The following is a 20,810-nucleotide window of genomic DNA, read 5'->3' as shown; positions in this document are numbered from 1 at the left end:
CCTGTTCTGCAGTCTACACACTGAATTGACAACCTGGTCAAAATCTCTACAATTTATATTAAGAATATTACCTTGCGTGTAGGCAGCATCATCAGATCCCATACTCAATTTCCGTGCATCACTGATCCTATCCACATGTGCTAAAACAGGGTCAGTAAGATGCTGGATACCCTCTGTTTCAACATAGTGATCAGGAAGGTTTAGAAGGTTTGTAGGTTCAAAAGTTGGGGATACTACCCCTGGGGAAACTGCAGGGGGCTTATTTGGAGAAACTGTAATTTTAAAAGTATATTTTGTGTTAGGCTGCGTAACAACCACTCGAGGAGAAGTTGCAGCGGTGCTGTTGCCCACTGCTCGGCTCTTGGGTGGATGGTGATGAATAAACGCAGGACCCATGCTTACTTGACCAGACATATTCCTAGCAGTAGTAGATACTCCAGGATTTGTCGATATGAAAAGCGTGGGCTGGTTCCGCACAAGTTGATCATCTCCTGTTGTGGCATTTGCTGAAATGTAGACCTTGGGCTGACCACGTGTGATCACTTCATCAGTATTTGGAGGACTGGCCGATATGTAAACAGTGGGTTGACTTCTACTTAATGTCTGGCTGTTGAGGGAAGAGGGAACAGTGGAGGTGCGAGGGCCAGTTGAACGTAACTTAGAAGAACTGTTTCTTTGTGGCGGTTCAAGTTTGATTTCAATTTGATTTTTGCGAGGTCCTGTGGATATATTCTGAATGTTGTATTGGCTATGAGCAGAAGATTGTGAGCTACCAGATGAATGAATCATAGGTGCTTGTGGAGTAGTAGGAGAACTGATAGGCATGTACACATGAGAAGTCTGGTGGCCTTGCTGGTTTGGCTGTGTTGAGTGTTGCGATGAGGTATGTGGCGTAGTACTGGATGTAGGAATAGTAGTCCAGGGACTTGGCTGTGACGGCTGGTAGACTTGCTGAGGGTGTATGGGATTAAACTGAGATGCCCAGCCTGGCTGCTGCTGTGTTTGCCGAGCGGTACCACTAGGAGCTGTGATGTAAGGCCTAATATAGATAGAATTTCCCTGGGGACTGTTAAGTACAGGAGGAGGTACACCATGTATGTGCAAAGACGTTGGGGTATTGCGACCAGGCTGAATGTTTGGGGCTAAAGTTACCATAATGGGGTTGAATCTGGGTGTTTGTTGAGACAAGTTAGATACTCCTTTGCTGCCTAGGTGAAATCCAAGATGCTGCCCTGGATTAGAAGCACTAACTGTATTAGCCATCCCAAAGACATTAAATCCTTGTGGAACCTGCGCAGGTGCTGTCTGTGGCTCCTGCTGAAACAGTTCATTGCTGGACTGACTGGTTTGAAGGTGTCCATCACTAACGCTGTGAGCTAGAGTCCTACTTCCATTCATTCTACTTCCTTCTCTTCCATGGTGATAGACGTTCTGTGACTGCAAATCCAAATTAAGAGATGTCATGTGATTTCGTAGTCCAGGAATCCCAGAATCATCCGAAAAACTCAGGTCTCCTTCACCGTAGAGATATTTTGTGCTCTCCTGAGAGAGAACTGCACAACAGGCATCCAAATTATTGTTATTCTAAAAAAGACAGATGAAAGTTTGACATTACTGATAAAATACTGTCACAGTTATGTATGAATACATCAAATCACAACTGAAAAATGAACAATATAGCATCAGATGAAAGCCTTAGCTGGGTGGCTAGCATAGCTGCTCTATACACACAAAGGGCTTGCCTGTGAAGCTCACTGCTCTGGGAACAGTGACTTAGCCAGTGGCATCCAGGGCAGTGGTCTGCATTGCCTCTGAAGCAGTGACAGGGAGATCCTGCACCTTGGAAAGCTAGCTTTATACAATATGATACACCTTGGATGAATACTCCCCCTATTCCTTCTCAGTTTCAGAACCATCTTCAGCAGAGACCAAAGCTCTGCCTTTAGGGAGGAAAATGACAGCAGGAATGGATTCACAGCATCTGCATAGTAATGATTAATAATGTAAAAACAAAAGTTCGTTATAAATGTTTTCCCAAACACTTCAATACCAGCTATGCATTACCTCCTGCTGAAAACAGAAAGTGAATCTTATGAAGAGAAGAAATACTCTGACTCAAGAAACTGTACATGACTTCAAAAGAAATGCAAAAATTCAGTTCATACAAATATATCAGGATTATTCTTTTGTAAGATTAAAACTATTAATTGAAAACCCAGAGGACATTTGTGTTTTAATTTTAAATAATTGCTTGTAAAGCTTTTAATAATTATATTTGTACCTTTAAAAACCTGTAATAGGATGACTTAGAACAGAAACCACAACCTAGCTAGCTCTTTTTTAAAAGAACATTTCAGAAGCAAACTGCTAATCTCTCTTCTCCTTATCCACATTGTTTAATAATATTGTACTCTAATCTTCCCAATTTAGTTTCCTACATAAGGATTTGTAGAAAGAGTGAACATACATCAGTGACCTAATTTCTTTATACTGTGCTCCATCTTTATCACTTTTCACACAGAACCTCCCACTCCCCAAGAAATTAAGGTTAATACTTTCAGCCAGAAGAGCACCTGTTCAGGCCCATGTTATGAATGCTAAATAGGTGGCAAATCCATCCTGCACATAGAAACAGTTACTTGAAAAAAATGCACGTGATCAAGGAAAAAAAATTGCATGTGCCAAATAGCAACATTATCAGTTAGTTAAAGAGTAATACAACCAGATAAACTGATCCATGCTACATGCTTTCTATTTTGTCATTTTTGTTAAACTAGCAGACATTTCTCATTCTTCAACCACGATGGTGACAGTGTTGTGCAGACATAGCAAGACTGTCTATACTTTACAGATTTACCAAATTAAAAAAACCTAAAAAAACCCCCAACAACAAAAACCCCAGAAGTGAGAGAGGGATGACAAAGCTAAACTTCACCCACAAAACCAAAAATATTTGTTCATACAGACCAGTTACAGTTCTGAATTCTTCCAAATTAAAGCAGAAAAAAAAAATTCCCCAAAAAATCCCAGCCACAAAACTTAAAATGACAGGATTCCCTAAAGGCTGTCTATCCAGCCAGCTCTAGATAAGGATTGCTGCAAAAAAATATTCACAGATATGAAAATGGATCAAATTGATGATAAGCATATTGCCTCTAGTTTGGAATAATCACCAGAAGATGAAGTAATCAAAGGAAGTTAGTAGTGAAGAAAGGAAACACGCAGACAGAACAGTGGGTAAGATAAGAACAACAGCCTGGTATTTGTTGCAAAGGAGAAAAGGGAACCAGAAAAGAAAAAAAGATAGGATGCTACATAAAAACAAGCTAGAAAGATCTCAAAGGCAGATTTTGCATGAAGTGAATTAAAATCATTAACAGAAAGGCCAAAAATACCAAGCCAAAAAGGAACAGGCCAAGCTCGCAAGGCCCTTACATTCAGCTTGAATGCATTTCTTTGGACAATTTTTTTTTCTTTTTTAAGACCGCATCCAATCAATTCCAAAATTTCAGTGACGTCAATGAGAAAATTGGAGAACTCAAAGGGGAAACGGGGGCATATGGAACCCCTGGCATCTTCTGTCTGGCAGAGGCAGAGTTTCAACCGCTTCTAGCTCTTTACAGATCAGAGAACCGGTTGATGGCAGAACTGAGCATATTCCAGCAAAACAATACCCCTCATCTTATCTCTGCCCATGTCCCATTTGAGTTTAAAATGTTGGCACCCTGAAAGAGAAAGAAAAAAAAAAGAAAGAATAAGAATGTTGGAGGGAAATGACGAAGTAAGGAGAGGACGTAGACTTGAGGAGCAGGTATAGAATGCTCCAGACACAAAAAATAGAATAACAGGGGACAAAGTCCACTGACTGTGGACACTGCAGTGATTGCTTTAAATCAGGAGAATGGGAGAGCTGAATGCAGAAGGCTTGTTGGGACGAACAGAGGGATACAAAACTTTTTAGGAATATTCAGTGCTGTCAGCCCAAGACTTTTTACTCCCTAGACTAAGCATGTCTAGGTTTTCTCCTATTAGCTCTTTAGCTCCATTGTTAGCATGCTATTTATTGTTTATGCATTTCAACAGTAGGCTATTTATCTTGAGGTCCTTGCATACTCTCTTTATCCTTAATTTTTTCATTATAAGCATATAATGCTATTTATAAACCTTCCTTTAGGAACAGCTGTAAGCATTTGGTTACAAAGAATTAATGGAAGATGACTGAAGTATCTACATTTTTTTCTGCTCAATTCACAGTGATTCAAAGAAATTTTCTTTGTTATGGTATTATTGATGAGGCTTTTATAAACTACTTAATTGCTTATATTCTTCTAGATTCTCACCTGGGGTATCTTATAACCTCTAGCTTAAAAATAACTTCACCTTGACAGATGATGGCTGAACATAAGGTACTGTGGGGACAAGGCATTTCTTATACCAAATGTCCTCAAGTACTTGTCTTTGACCTGAACTACACTTACTACCTTTACTGGAAATTCCTTCCACTGCGTCCAACTACAAGGCAGCAGAATTCAAGATTTCAGACACTGTTCCACAGCAGCATTGAAAACATGTGCACAAGTCCTCTCAAATTCTGCTTTTAAATCTTTCCCATCAGTCCAAGTACAAAATTTGTTGGTTTGAAGAGGTTAGGCAGCTTTTATAAAAATCAACCCCAAACAAACCAAAACACACACAAACAAACAAGACCCCAAGCCAGAGAGTAGCAAAGCTAGAAGGTGCATCAGAGAAACCAGAGCTCATGAAATTTCAAAAAACCACCAACATGACAGGATTTTCTTGGTAAGTCTTAGTTTACATAAAAGGTAGCTTTCCAGTGTGACAAATTAGTTTAGCAATACTGCACACACGGAACATTAACTGGAACATTAATTACTCTAGACTTTAAAGATCATCTTATGAAAGCTGACTTAGAACATTTCCTCAAAATATAAAACCTTCCCCATAAATCTGTCATAATATGGGATGTACAGTATCTTTTCTTCACAGTTCTAAGGCTCTTTTTATTTAAAGAAATCCACTGTATTCAATGTTACAAAGGCTGCTGACTCTATTAAAGACAAGCATTCGTTTTTAAATTTATTAAGAATTACATTCAGAAGATGATTATTGATGCATTCACTCCATCAAGTCCACAGACCTTGCTGAACAAGCAGCTGTCATGTTTGAAGAACAAAACTGTACTTGTAGTATAAAGCCTTACAGAGCACTAACAAAAATAGCAGTGTACAATCCTGAGAATAAGTACAGGGAATCTATACTCTGGTTCAGTTTCCTTTTCAGCTAAATAATGAGAAAGAAAGGACTGGAGAAAGCTTGAAATCTCATGCGCCCCAAGCAGAATTTTGCCATCTTGCAAAACAAAGCCAATTCTGTTGAAACACACTTTTCACAACTTCTTACTCTAGAAAGACTGGAGAGTCATGATAGTCTGGGCAGTATGAGTGTTAAATTGTTACAGATACTTTTCCCAACAGTACCAACACTTTATTTGGAGGTAGGTGTGTGTGAGTACATATGCATATGTAAGTCTAGAAATACATGTATTTCATACATAAAAATACATATAAATATCATGACAAAAAATTAGGATATAAAGAATGTTGAATCATAACCCCAGTTGCCCTAGCCACAGTCCAGAAACAGTTAGCTTCTGGGAAGCTGTAACCCATAATTTTTCCTGTCAGTGTATACTGATGATCAGTATGACTATTTGGATAATTCTCTTATTAACCAGAATAAATCAAATTATGAATATCCTAAAATGAAAAAGAAAATCAACCACTATGGATGCTTTGAATTGATGGAAAATGCAAAGTGAACATGTTTAAACAACATAGTTAAATAAGTCAAGTCTACCAGCATTTGTTAATGTGAGCCATTTAGGTGTCCCTGTTGATCTTTGGAGGGACATTAATTTATCCTCTGAAGTAGTTAACATGATATTACAGAACAAGAAGCTGATACAAAATATGGTATGTGTTCCGATAGTGGCAGCACTGAAAACAGACAGCTACATGTAGAAGTTGAGATATGCAGCATTAGCATTAACTACAAATACACTGGTCAAAAATTATTTTTTACTATCAAGTCCAACAGAAATCCATTAATTAACCACACAGACTCCAAAGGTACAGCAAAAAAATGAAGTCCATCTGGCAGCCAAAGCCTTGGGCAGATGCACACCAGTGCCTCACCCCCGACTCAGGTCTAACACTGGAGGGGGAAAGCTACAAGCACCTTGTCCTGCCTGAGACAGCCCGACTTGGAGCACCTAGCTGTGCCCACATCACGCTCCAGGCTTCCTGCTGGAGAGGGTACCTAAGGCAAACAGTGCTGGCTCTGCAGGCCAAGGGAGCTGGGAACGGAAAGCATTGGCACCAATCTGTATGCAGGCAAAGGCCCACCTTTAAAACTGATGGAGATCAGGTAGCAAAATTGCTTCTGGACCCACTTCAACACTCAAATAAAAATCAAAATAAAATTCTAAATGCCCCACATTGTAGAATTGCTTTAAATTGTCCCTGCTGGGCTCAAGTTGGCTTTGCATACCTCCTTTTGCCACAGTTAATTCTGGCTCTTGAGATGGCCAAAAGGCATGAGCATGCTGATTGGTGAGACAGCAGTCTCCATACACACACTGATTACTGATTTACAGGCTGATGTACTCTGAACCATCTCTGATTAGGCATGGAAAAAGAGAGGCCAATTTAACACTTTGCTATGCAATATCAAGAAATTGGCTGCATATATTTTCCTCTTTTATAGAGAAAAACAAAAATAAAAACATCTGCTTTCAAAGGGGACGCCCATACAGAAAGCTCGAATTAGCAATGCTGCTTACTCACACAGCCATGAACAGAGCACTGACCTGTAACATGCATCTGGATACAACACCTTCAGGTACCTCAGGAAACTTCTGTCGCAGGTCATGTAAAACCTGAATATCAATTTGCTGGCTTCCTTGGGCCATTCGTATGTTGCCTGGTCAGGATTTTTTTTCAACAGGCAGTTTTAGGCCTTAGTAAAGGGAGTATTCATCTCTTCTGTCCCAGCATTTTCTGGAAGAGAAAGGAAAGCCTTGAGACACCAAAAGCAGGCATTTCTGTTGTAACAAAAGAACACCCCACAAACTGAAACACACATACAAAATCCCTTTTCAATTACGCAGCCAAAATCTGTACTTCATGTTGATGTTTTCCCATGTGACATTTTTAAGTAATTGTCCTTTACACACTCATAACCTTGAAAATTGTAATTTATAGACACAACTGGTGGTCAGTTTCCTTCTGTCTTTGGTTTTATACTGACATGATAAAATACATTAAGAAAAAAAACCCAAAAAACCTTGATTTATCAAAGTATTACTATTATTTGGTTTAAGAACAGCACATTATTTTAAATAAGCACACTTATTTTAAACACAACTGAACACAAAGTAGTCCACATCAAATTAAATTAGCAAATCTTATTCAAGCATCTCCATGAATTTTACTCACTTTCTCTGTGGCAGCAGTAGAGCAATTAAAAAAGTTACTCTATGTCTCACTAGAAGGACATGCATGTTACTTCAACAGTTTACGGTGCTAGACAAATTTAAGCAGTGACAAGACTACTGAACTTGCACTTTCTTTAAAGAAATAAGGAAAAACACTCTTCAAATGAAAAAACTAAACAATTACATTGTTTATCAAAAAATTTACTGCAATACTTCTCTAATTAAACTTCAAATCCAACAAGACCACAGCAAATCCACAGAACCAGAAGATTCTATTAACAAAAAGAAAACTGGTTTACCCTAGTTCAGTATCAAATGCCATTTTTCCACCCCTCTTTTACTGAGCAGTCCATAAAACTTCCAGCTAAATAGTTAACTCTCCTCAATCCTCCTAAGATGGCTTAATTTTTTTTTCCAATTTCTCTAACCTACATTAAAGCAAACCACTTTGCAATATGCTCTATTTCAGAATAGCAAATTCTATTATATCCATCTCAAGTTCCCTGGACAGTACTAAAATTTTGTATTTACTCTTTATTTAAATTATACCAGCAAAAAAGCACCTTCACAGCTGTCACAGCAAAAACTCCATGGAAAGAGATCAATCTATGCAGTCTTTTTAAAAAACCACAGAGAATAAATTAAAAAACCAGTACTTAAAACAAATGTTCCACATTGTCACCCCAGTGCTTCATTTCAATAAAGTATTTTGTATTCTAACTCATTTTTCAATGTCTGAAGTCTTGATAAAACACACAACAACCACAATTTCCATTTATTACTCCAAAGCAGCAAAGCATTATAACAATTACCTTAAAATTCAAAAGTGCTACAGAAAAACTTGTCTGCATCTTCATGATGCATAAAATGATTTATGGGTCATCATTCAATGCTTGCAAAGTTCAATTATTTGTTGGTAGCATGCAGAACTCTGGAGATTGCTTATTTTTATTTTTTCTACTGTACTTTTAAGTTTTGGTGGCTTAGCACCAAGCAGATGCCTGCGAGCAGTATCACTTTACTAAATTTCCTGATAAATTTTTGCACATGTGCATCAAATGTGTCAACATAGCAAAATATTATTTTTACTGTAATATGGGAGGAAGTAAACCAAAGAGGCTCTGCCCCACTATCTTAATTCAGAGAAATATACTTCAACACAAAAAGAAAGACTTTTTTCCCCTTAGTTTCAATTATAATAGGTAACTGATAAGGCTTCACTGACAATTTAACATATGAAAAATGTATCATATGAATATGATGGTCTCATTCCAATCATCCATGAGGTCTTTTGAGGTCTCTCTAGGTAAAGACAGATGAAAAGATTTTTTTTCCCCAGTTCTTGATGTCACAAGAAACTACAAATAGTATTTGGGATGCATCTCCAGAGGCAAACTTAAAGACCTGAAAGTTACTTTGACAGATGGAAGCCTAAGGAACAGACACACAACACTGCTGTCAGCCATGGAACTCAGGATCATGCAGAATATTGTTAGAAATATTCTTAGACTATTGTCAGAAAGTTACATATGCAAATGGAAAATAAAAGGCATGAATGCAAGAGTGAATAGCCAAGACTGCCAGTGATTAAGACTGGAGAAGACAAGGGTATCAACAGGAGGCAAAGGAAACTGCTGACAGCAATATTTTTGTTTCATTCCAAGACTCTGGCATAAAAATCAAGGCAATACAGCATTACAGAAGTAATCAGAAAAAAACTATTCAAAAATTAATTATTGAAGAAGGAAAATTTAACACTGGTGACTCAGAAAAATAATTCTTCCTAAAATCATTAATATCAGAGTTCAATTACAAAGGAAAACTTCTAATACTGGAGTGCAGTACTACATAAAGTTATTCTTGTAGTAATGCCCATTTCCAAACTAATCGTTTTACATACTGCTTTTAGCTATTAAAGAAAAAAAACCAAACCAAACAAACCAAAAAAACCCACCAAAACAACGCTTTCAATGTGACTTTATAACGTTGAAGAGAGACAGAGATCCCAGTGCTCATTTATGCCAGAAATACTAAGTAACCGGAAGAATTAATTAGCTGTGTTCCTTTTCAAAGAGTATTGGCATGATCCCCAGACAACTTAAAAGGCCTGGCAATTGTATCATGATGGAGCTCCTGTTGAAGCTTTATTCTGTGAAAACTATTGAAACCAAAGTAAACAATGTGTCATCTCCCAAAGACTACTCAGAACCATGAGTATAAGACACAAAATACACTGCCTCTCTTGTTTATGAAAATATTCAAAGACAACTTAATGTGAAATTTAATTCAGATGCCAAATACTAGGCCGTTATAGTGCTGGACCAGTGCTAGATAAATACATAATTTTTCAAGTCTCCTTTCTTCTGACAGAGCACATGTTTAACATATCACGGACAATTCTTCAATACAAAACTTAACCTAGTATATCACATTGACTTTCCACAAAACACTTATAAAGCAAGTGCTCTTCAGAGTAGATTCTGCCAAAATGGATTTTATTAAATAATTAAACGTGACACAATCTAAACAAAGAAGCTGACAGACTAGAATGTTATCTGCACTTCTTGTTCATTACTAATTTTTTCCTACTGCAACTTCACATGCAGTCCATGTCACAATAAATATCAAAGGTAATTGTACAGATTTTAACATAACTTCTGTATTTAATAATTCCAGTTGGAGTTATGATACACTCAGTATGACTGAAGTCCCATTTATGGTCAGCTACCATTCGCGAAACAGCCTTTGTGTGCTCAAGAGAGCAGCTTTTGGAAATATGCAGAACACTGCCACAGTAACCAGCATGCCCTTCACCTTCTCCAAACGCAAATCAATGCAGCCTTTATAATCTCCCTTGTTAGTTCAGCTACATCCAGTAAGCAAATTGTTCACATTTTTCTGTGCTTTTAATCTGATCGCATCTGATCTGTGTTTTACTCAACTGGCTAAAATGCTGTAAAAGCAATATATCTAAAAGCTTATTTTAGAAATCAGGCTGTAAATACTTCTTAATAGAGTGAATGCAGAAACAAGAGAACATTTTCTTGTAGCATTAATGCTGCAGGGTACAGACACTGTGCATAAAAGACTGCTGTAATGACAGGAAATCAGATGCAGCAAGTTGCAATGCAAGCCTGGTAGAGGTTGCTAAACCAACAGCAGAAACACATAAGCAATTAAAAAGATTACTGAAAAAACCCAAAACCCAACAAAACCCCAAAAATTAAGCACCCAATCTCTCTATACTTATCTCAGGCTCCTACATAAGGACTAAGACATGTATCTGTGTCTACACTAAGACTATGTATCTGTGCATTTGGTAACTCCAAAAAGTAAAATTATCTTCACCCATTCTCACTCCATGCTTTCATGAGCAATACCTTCTACCTTTCCCCATATATTTAGCTAATTTTTTCTGTTACCTTAACCAAACACCTATTCAGGCATGAAGCCAATAAATATTAAGAAACTTCTATGGGTCTTTTTTCAGCCAGACCTCAATTCTGATGTCTCACTGCAATAATTCAACTAAAGACTAACCTTAGTTCACTTTCCATTGAGGGATTCTTTACACTGAATTGCTTGAACAACAAAGTATAGCAGATATTATTACTGCTACCATTTCTTTCAGCTTTCTTAAAAAAAATTTTCCTCTCCAGTCTACAAGTCTGGAAATCACATTATAAATGTATGAATTTCTATCCACAGAAGACCCCTTCTAAGCAGGATCTCCATTCCTCTGACTGTAACAAGCATTCCAAGTTTAATGTTAGTTTGTACTTCTGTGTTAACACTCCCCTTATGATTAGAAGTATGTTTTTGTATCCCTATTGCTTAGGAAAAAAAAAAAAAAAAAAAAAAGAACATCGGACAATAAATGCCATGTTGTTATCTTGCAACCTCCTTCTTCAACCTCTTACATGCCAACTTCCACACCTATTCTTCCTTTTCTTCCTCACTTATAACTGCACATTCTTGTTAAACATGAGACTAGAAACTTTCACTGTATGTGTGCCTAGCAAATGGAGGGGGGAGAAATTAAAGAGTTACCACTGCATGTAAGGTCAACTTTCCCTAAAGAAATTGGCTCCTAGCTACATGCAGGACAGCACACTTTTAACTCTTGTCAATGACACCTTGCAGGCAGGAAAAAAGAAAAACCCAAGAAAAACAAAACCAAAAGTTTATGGTTCTCTGAGAAATTACAATTAATAAAATTAGAAAATAAACAGCACGGAACAATGAAATTCTTTTCTCCCCATTTAGCACTAATAAACTTTTTCTGAAAGCCTAGATGAAGCCAAATATCAGGCAGCCTGAACACACACTAGTTTTCTTAAAATTGAAATTTAGAGTAATTTTGTAAGAGCAAAAATATAGAAACAAGAGCATTCTACCCCAGAGTCTCATATTCTTTCTGCAAAACAGATTAAGAAATGACAGGACAAAATCTAAAAGCTTACACTAAAATCACTAACCCTTTAAATGCATATTTAAAAAAAAAAAATCTGTGAGAACTGGATGATGGAAAGAGGTTTATTAAATATTCCTAGTATAATTTAATTGTCCTAATATATTATTCAGCTTTTCCATTGCCAATTTGAACCATTTCAGCAGTTCTTCACCAGTATCTCTGCTTAAGAATAGTATTATCAAATCCAGATGTTATACTTCAATCATTGCCATCCATCTCTTAAATAAATAGAGCATGAATAAATTTAGCCCATCACAGTTAGTTTCCCATTGCATCCTCAATCTACAATACAGTGATACTTGTAACTGCCAGATTTCTACTCTGCACTGCTCTGAATCCAAACACGAACATGAAGGATATAAACCTGATTTCATTGCATGACCTTAAAACTGAAAAAAAATCAGAATACCAAATAAGCATCACTATGAGGTTTTCCCAAGCACATTATTGAATTGGATCAAACCAAAAGACATCTATCAAATAATTAATGATGAGCAAGGTCAGAGGAAAATGGCAAACTCTGGAACAGTTCAAAGAAGTAATCTGTTCCTATGGAAAATTTATTTTAAGTGATCCTACCTGGAAGCAATTCCTACCTAGAAGCACAACCTGGTATTTTTTCTTCCTCCAAATTAATGACAAAGAGTAATTTCCAGAAATAAATTTTATTTAACACATTTCAAAATGCCTTTTAAACTCCTGGCAGGAATGACAATGTACTTTAATTAGTCCCACAGCAAAAGTGCACACATGAAACATTTAAAGAGGCATAATCTGTCAGGTATTCCTTGGAAACGATGAGCAGTTACACAATTTCTTTTTCAAGGGAAATTAGTTGGGGATTGTACTTTTTTATGTTGAGCAAACAAACAACAACAACAAAAAAGTTTGGTTTTGTTTGATTGTGAAATTTTAATTCTTGCTAGTTCAGTAATGCTAATGCACACATTAAAGGATTCTACTAATGGATTTTACCTAAGTTTGGTTTGGATTTTTCTTGCCTTTTCCTTAAGAAAATTAATTAAAAACAAAGCCACCTTCCTTTACTACCGGTCATTCTGTCAATTCCATCAAAGCATAGCTGACCTTTTCAGAGCTCAGCACTATCTCATACAAAAGCACATTAAAAACTAGGTTTCTCAGATCACTGTAAAAATTTCCCCAGGAATATGGTTTCGTTAGAGAAAAATCTATCACAACAGTTGAGCTCGCCCTAAGCTACTGTTAGGAGTTGGCAGCTTGAAATTTGGCCCCTATTCTTTGCACAGTATGGTAACAATAGAAATTCAGATCTGAAAGTTGTGAAATTTGTAAAAAGGGTTTAATTCATTCTTAGTGGAGATGAACTAATGGTGAGGAAAGCAAAACACCTTTAAGATAGCTGAAAAGGCATTTTCAATTCTTCCTCCACTTATTCACCTAGGCATACCCAACCGTTTAAGAGCAACACTTCTCATGTGTTCTCCTGTCCATACCGTTCTCACAAGACCCCTAAAAGCTCTACATCACTACCCATTAAGTTATACTGGAAATGTATGTGAAGATATAAAAATCAGATTTCTGAATTACATGTGTATCATAAATACAGTATTTGATGAAACTCAGAATTAAAAGTCCAGTGTTACAAATCTATCCTTATGAACCATTTTTTTCATCTTAGAAGTAACCGTACGTTTTGTATGTGTCTTGTAAAACTCGTTTCATGGCAATTGCAGGATGTCATATGGAAATGAAATACACAAAGCTAAAATCGCATTGCATAATCCAGTCAGGTTTTTTTTTTTAAATTATACTAATGAACTCCACAGTAACTCTAAATTCTGCCTGCATTGGGATTCCAGTCCTAACATTCTTCATGTCAATTTTATCTAGATAATCAAAACTCTCAACCTTTAAGTAGACTTATTCCCTTTTTTATTATGCAGTTATTATTGCTTCCTTTTGTCAGCTTCCCAATGAATGAAAAACCCATTATTAATTTACAGGAAGGTCAAGTAGCAAGTATTAATCTTCACATCCCCACCTGTGATTGTATCAGGTTTCTTTCACAGATTAACAATATGAGAAAGCTGTCAAGTATTTTTTTTTTCCTTCTGCATACCTAATTTCTATGTTGCTGCAGTGTAAAGCTTTCATAAAGATAATCCTCTATGAACACTCTGAAGTCAAAAGCAGGTGTGGCTATTTTGAAGCGTATGCACTATTTCCACTACAGCTGTTCTAAGAGTTGAAGGAAGAGGAAAAAAAACCTTAAAACAATAAAAATGCCAATCAAAGAAAGAGGCAGGAAAAACACACCTCTATGACTAGCCCTTATTAAAAAAATTTGAAAAAATAACGGAAAATAATGACAGTCTACATAGAAATATGATTAAACATTTTTTACTTTAATTCATTTGACTATATCTCCTTTAAAATCTGCTTTTGATTTATGACTAACAAAAAGATACAAGAGCTTCCTAAAATGAAGCTATGATTTTAAACAACCAGCTGAAATCTAAATAGATGCTATAATCTCTCACATATTCTCTGATCACAAAGTGCACTAATGTAAGAACATAAATATCCTACTGAGTCAAAAAAGGGTCATTTTAACTCAGTGTTGTTTGCAAGTGACAACAAAAAGCAATATTCAGGAAGAACATGTAAGTCTAAGCCTTTTTTGAGCACATTCCTTTCATTCTCTCTGTATGTATATGTACAACTGTGTGATTGAGGAAACTTGAGAGCAATGCCCTGCCTGTTCTCTTTACAGACTTGTTGACGATGTATTCATCAAATTCCTTTTCTTAACCTACTGAAATTATCTGCCTCTCCAATACACTGTGGGAAAGAATTCCAGAAGTTTACTACTCTGTGCATTTTAATCTTAGACTCTTTTCAGGCTTCTTGTCCTACAGGTCCTGAGTGGTACACAGTTCCAAGTTGCAGGATTCTGTAACAGTTCTGCATTCACCACCTGCATTCATTTTCAGGCTTTGCTCATAAACCCTCCTACAATCTTCACCTCTCAAAAATGGTAAGTCTGTTGTCCACATGCCTCCTGGAAGACAAGAGCTGTTGCCATAATTAAAAATAAAATAACATCCTCTCACTACCTTCTCTAACACCAACATATGCTCCCTGAAATACAGGGACTGTAGCCCTTGGTTCTCAAGGGGAGGGTTTACCAGGGCTTCACATAGCAATGACACCATTTCTCATGTCCTCAGTATCTTTCTGATGATGACCAATAGCTTTGCTGGCTTTTCCATCTGCTCCTGAACACTGGCACCAAAAGTTGTACACAACTCCTCAAAAATCCAAGACTGCTCTTCTCAGAAAAAATCAGTTATGAATGTAGTATCTATACTAGTCCAAACCAGATCGAAATCTTCCTTGAACAAACTGCCCCCAAAAAGCTGTGGATGTTCAAGGAATTTGCCAGTAACCCACTGCCAACAGCAGCAAGAAAATACGTATTAATTACAAGTTCTTTGAGTAGCTTCAGGAACCTCTACAACAGCTGACTCCAGACCAAAGGGGACTACCTTGCAGCCTATGTCCAGAGAAGCCCATCTCAAAACCTCTTGGCTCCAAACACCCTATAGTATGAAACCACATTCCAACTAGACCTGGATCTGCAGAGCTTGCAGGCTTCTGGCTCTACCTCTGAAAACCACAGTCCTGCACGACTGACTGCTTCAGAGCTGTCAATCTGAATTCTAGAATCATCAGCCCCATGACAGCTTCACTGAACCCAGGGAAGATTCAGCTTACACTTACTAAGCTCATATTTCATTTAAAAATCTGTACATAAATGAAGTAGACATCTCATGAAATGAGAATTACGACTCATAGCAGGCTACATATTTAGCAGTAGTTTTTGACAACGACTTCCCAATTAAAAATTAAAACAAGACAGCACACACACCAGGCAGCAAACCTTTCAGTAACAGATGTACAATTACTACTGAAGAGCCATCATGGGACATCAATGTATAGAACTGGGCACATAAGAAGGACGTGATGCTTTTTGTTCTTCAATGAACACATGATCAGGAATATCTCTGGCTTTCTCAATGTAAAGCTCTATTCAAAATTATACATGAACAATTTATTGTTTGAAAACAAGAATATGACATAGAGAAATAAATTTAGATCGAAACAACTTGAAATTTAATCAAGCACAAAGGGACTCAAATCTGTGTTGAAATAGCGAAGTACAAAAGCACTGGTGAGTTTCATACTGAAATTCCACACATCCCGGTTTTCATTTTAAAGAGAACAGCAAGAAGAGTCATTACCTCAATTCAGAACTAAGTACGAGTGCAGCTAACACTACACCCTTCCCTGTGACTCAGAAGACTGTATCAGAGAAACACTTCAAACCCAGATGGTCTCAGATTCATCCATAAAAAAAATCTTCAATTTCATTATTGTATTGCCAATCCAAAGATGATAGAACCCAAAAGGCTAAAGAAATGATAAGTTACCTGATATATGATTTTATAGTGACTTACACTTGTTGCATGTAAAATTATCCTGTTTGTCATGTTTCCACAGTGGAAAGTCTGAGAGTGAACTTTGTGCCCTTTTAGTATGTTCCCAAGGACAATATTACCGTATTTTGTTAGAATTCATATGAGAACATAAACATGTGCCATGTTTTAGCAGCTTGCCAGATAGTTGAATTTCTGATATGTATTTTGGTTATTCAGTCCACAGCAGGAAGCTCTGGAAAGCCTCTATATCCAGGCAAATAGCTGAATTTCAGCAGTTCAATGCAGAAGCCAACAACAGCATTACAAATCTCAGAGCTTGCATTATGCAACCAAATCTTCCAGTGGTTTTGCTGATGACTAGATTGGTATTTGAAGGACTTACTTCAGTGTTTCATACTTTACTAAAGCAAGTACCCCTAAAAATGCTGAAGTTTGATGAACCCCTAAATGAATCCCTAAAGTTCCATTATCCTACAACAGTAAGCCAGAAATGAAGCTAATCGGAGATCAAGGGATATGACCGCATTTTAGGGAAAACATTACAGAATCAAAGTATCTCAATAATTGCCCCTAGCCACAATCAAAAATTCCTGAAGATGAGATAGCAATTTTAAACTAGAAGAGCATATATTTAGATTGGATATAAAAAAGAAATTATGTGTGTTGAGGGTGGCAAGACACTGGAACAGGTTGCCCAGGGAAGTTGTGGGTTCACCCCTCATTGGTGGTGAACAGGTTAGGTGGAGCTTTGAGCAACGTGAGCATCTGAAAGGTCTTCCTGATGTTTCAAGCCCATTCAGACTTAAAACATTCTGTATCAGTGGTGTCCAAACCAAGGATAATTAACTGGATTTTGATGCAGTTAAGTAATGCCTTTAGAAATTTTTTTCCTACAATTATATGACGTTGCTGAAGTCAGGCTGTATAGCAAATTAAATGCACAGAATTACATTAAGAAAAACATACAGAAATCCCAGCAGTAACAAGGCATGACAATTGTCTTATTCACATTAAATGATGTGTCCCATTTTCTAGCATTTGCATTACATTTTTCCCTAGAGAAAAAAAAAAAAGGCTCATGTGTGTTGATAGCACACCTAGAGTATAAAGAGTGAGAAACAAAAAAAGCTTGTCCAAATAATTTCTAAATTATGGTGAATCTTTCTTATTGCTTTGACTGAAAACATTAATTTATGGGAAAAACTCCTAAGACATTTGTATCTCTCTTTCCTTCTTAGGTACACATAATGTACAGGCTGTTTCCTGATCTTACAAGGAAGATTTTCTAAGTATTGGCCTGATTTCATGGAACCATTCTCCATTCTTTACTTTTGAAATTCAATTTCTACATTCTTAGTTGTGCAAGCCCTCTCTATACAGTGTCTCATACTGGCACAACCTGGGCACTGCAGCACAGCCCAGCAAGAGTAGTGTCCACTGTCAGAAAGCAAAGATACAGGAAGCAAAGATCTGCAAGTCATACGTCAAGAAAATCTGGTTCTCAAATGTTTGCATGACTCTAAAAAGAAACAAAGCACACATTTCAAGTTCAGGTCCAGCTGCACCTTTGACACTCTCTCCAGTTGTTCGAAATTCAAATGAAAACATACATGTCCTTATTTGGAAGATGTTTACATTTGGCAAGTACGGTCTTTCTATTATTTTTTCCCCTGTTCCCTTTATGTCTCTTGAATGTGACTAAATGAGGTAAGTAGGTAACTGAACTTCCTTTAGACAAAGAGATGGAACAAATTCAAAAGGTGTCAATATAGAGCCACCTGAATGACCAATAAAGTGGCCAGAAGCTATCTAAAAGTTGACAGCCCAGTCCATCCTTTTACTGAGGTCACAAGTATAAGGTTAACTATAAGGATCTAATGGAACATAAAGGATTTAAGGCTAACTCTAGCCCTAAGCAGGAGCTGGGGAAAAATAATTCAGGTCTGGAAAAATGATTTGGAGGAAACTACCATCTCTGCACTAAGACTTAAATTAATCTTGTTTTCTTAGTAATTCCCAGAATAGAGCCAACCAGCCAAGAGATTTTTCCATCCTTAATTTATTCTATTGCTCTGAAAGGTTGTTACTACTGCAGCAAGAGCATCACTACTGGCAATGCTTCTGAATGCAGCTATGGCACTGAGCAGAAACCAAAGGCCATGGAGGGAAACAAATTTTACTAAGTTTCGAACTCAGCCAATGTGTTAGAAATGTTACAATAACATTTCACGCAGCAAGACAGGCCTCTAGCTTGAGGAATTCTCATTACGAAATTTTAAAATGGAGCTTCTGACAGTAGGTATATTAGACTAGCAACAATAATTTTTAAAAAAGTATTTAAAATTCTCATTTCCTGCTATAATAAGGCTACTATGGACAATAACATTCTTATGAATATTGCTGCTGGGTCCTTGCTCTTGTAGCCATGTTATATACTGTTCATCATATTCTACAAATGAAAAACCCAATGCAGTTACTGAATAAAAGGCCTCAAAAAGCATGACTGTACCAAAGGCAAATTAATAGCTGTGATACTCTGAGTTACACGTAATTGTAATGCCAGTGCAGTCACATAATGACAGCCAAACTCTAGTAGTAGTACCTTCTTTAAATATATCTTGTTTTCCATTAATTATTTTTCATTTGTATCTAAAACCAGTGTGTATTGTTCAACAGTTGATATACTGACTACAGAGCAGCCTATATTAATGGTGTCTGAGGAAGGGCTTTAAATACATATAAAATAGCATGACTTTTGCAGAAAAAAAAATATAAAGCACTGGGAAGTTAAGAGTAAAAATATTAGTAGCATCACAGCTAAGCCTGATGTGCTTTCACACAAACATTGCTCAAATCCTGCCTAAAATCCTGCAAGAACTACACAGGACTGCCAGGAAGAGAATTGCACACTCTGAATGTAACATACTGGAATGCAACCAAAGAGACAATTTCTCTCTTCTTATCATACTCCAGCTCATTCATCATCTTTCTCTTGTATTGCAGTAGGCAAAACACTCTATTTCTGAATTGTATCACCTCTTATCAATGCAGCCTCCTTGCTGATCTCATTTTAAAACATAGCAGGAATTCTAACTTGTTGAAACAGGAATTTTTCCAGATCAAAGTCTCTGATTCCCCATATGCTAAGCAGGCACTTTAAGAAAAATACTAACATTTTGCAAAAATTTACAGCAAGGGCTTTGTCAGCACTTGTATACAATATGCACCACAAATTCAGCTTGCTGAAGCCACATTCACACAGCATTTCACTGTGATTCACTGACTACTTTGAGAATGCCTGATTTATACAAAACATCACTCAAAAGAAAAGAGAAAAACTCCTGAGCAGTAAACTGGCTTTAGGGAGATTATCTGCTTAGAGAAAAGCAAGGATACCAAGGATAACTTGAGCAATAATATTTTGAGCAAGTCTGTAAGCTACTACAAGTTACAAACCATATGATTTAAGAGCAAAACAACTTCATTGCCTTCCATCTTCAGTGCTCTTTCCTGGACAGTACAAACAGTTACCTGTACATCAAAGTGTACCTTTGACACCACACATAAATGTAGCTGGACGCTTGGTGGTGGAATTTGCGATCCAATTTCCATGAAAGACATAGCACAAAGCATTTAATGGATCAGCAGCAACCCCTAGTGTGTGCACTGCATTAGAAGTGGAAGAAACAAGCTGGTTTACTTCTCCCTAGCTGTCATGTACAGCCATGAGACCACATAGCTTCCTCCTAGGAGGTATGTGTTAAAATACACCATTTACAGAAAAACTGGAAGTAGCTTTGAACTGTTCAAGAAAGCACCAAGAAACAGAACAAAAAAAAAAATCTATTTCATATATACCAGACTTAAGTATTTGAACAGTTGCTAAGCAGCAGCACATTGTGAGCATCACAAGACTTTAATGTTTCACTGATATGTTAGAGACAGTTTTGCAAAATCATCTATCAAAAGTTTTTAACTATTTAGCCATAGTTCATCAAAAGCGCAGTCTGAAACCTTATTAACCAAGCACTACAGCAACTAGCACAAACAGAGATGCCGTCATGTCACAAGTAATGCACATCTGTATTTTAGTCCTCTGGAGCAAAATAACAGACAAGCAAATAACAGAGAAAGTTCTTAGATTTTTGGCAGGGACCTTTTCCCCTATGGATAGAACAGGCTGTCCCCACAAAACTGGTATTTACCAAACGTGGCTCGATGATCAAATTACACTTTCTCTGGTATTCACCAAGAAGTGAATGCATGTGTCACAAAAAAGCCACAAGAAATCCACAAAGTTGAAGAGTAAACTTCAAATATTCCCTTTACTTTCCAG

The 20,810-nt window shown here is 37.0% G+C and overlaps 1 protein-coding gene across 4 annotated transcripts in view; it reads right to left on the bottom strand.

Annotated features, from left to right (window-relative positions):
* Positions 1-20,810, bottom strand: part of TAB2 (TGF-beta activated kinase 1 (MAP3K7) binding protein 2) — a 60,303-nt gene that overhangs the window by 12,995 nt on the left and 26,498 nt on the right. For 3 of the 4 annotated variants that reach the window (XM_021527034.4, XM_021527036.4, XM_077782127.2), the window contains 2 exons: positions 6,890-7,079; positions 72-1,584 (listed from right to left, as the gene is read on the bottom strand). In XM_021527034.4, the coding sequence (XP_021382709.3) occupies positions 72-1,584; positions 6,890-6,991 (1,615 nt within the window). In that variant the 5' untranslated portion in view covers positions 6,992-7,079. Of the gene's footprint in view, positions 1-71; positions 1,585-3,435; positions 3,726-6,889; positions 7,080-20,810 lie in introns of those variants that run through there. The other variant, XM_085575387.1, reaches the window with a different exon arrangement.

Source organism: Lonchura striata, chromosome 3 (assembly GCF_050655825.1).
Source record: "Lonchura striata isolate lonStrDom1 chromosome 3, ASM5065582v1, whole genome shotgun sequence".
Classification (NCBI taxonomy): domain Eukaryota; kingdom Metazoa; phylum Chordata; class Aves; order Passeriformes; family Estrildidae; genus Lonchura; species Lonchura striata.
Note: the sequence above shows the minus strand (reverse complement) of the source record. Positions and strands in the feature narration are given on the sequence as shown.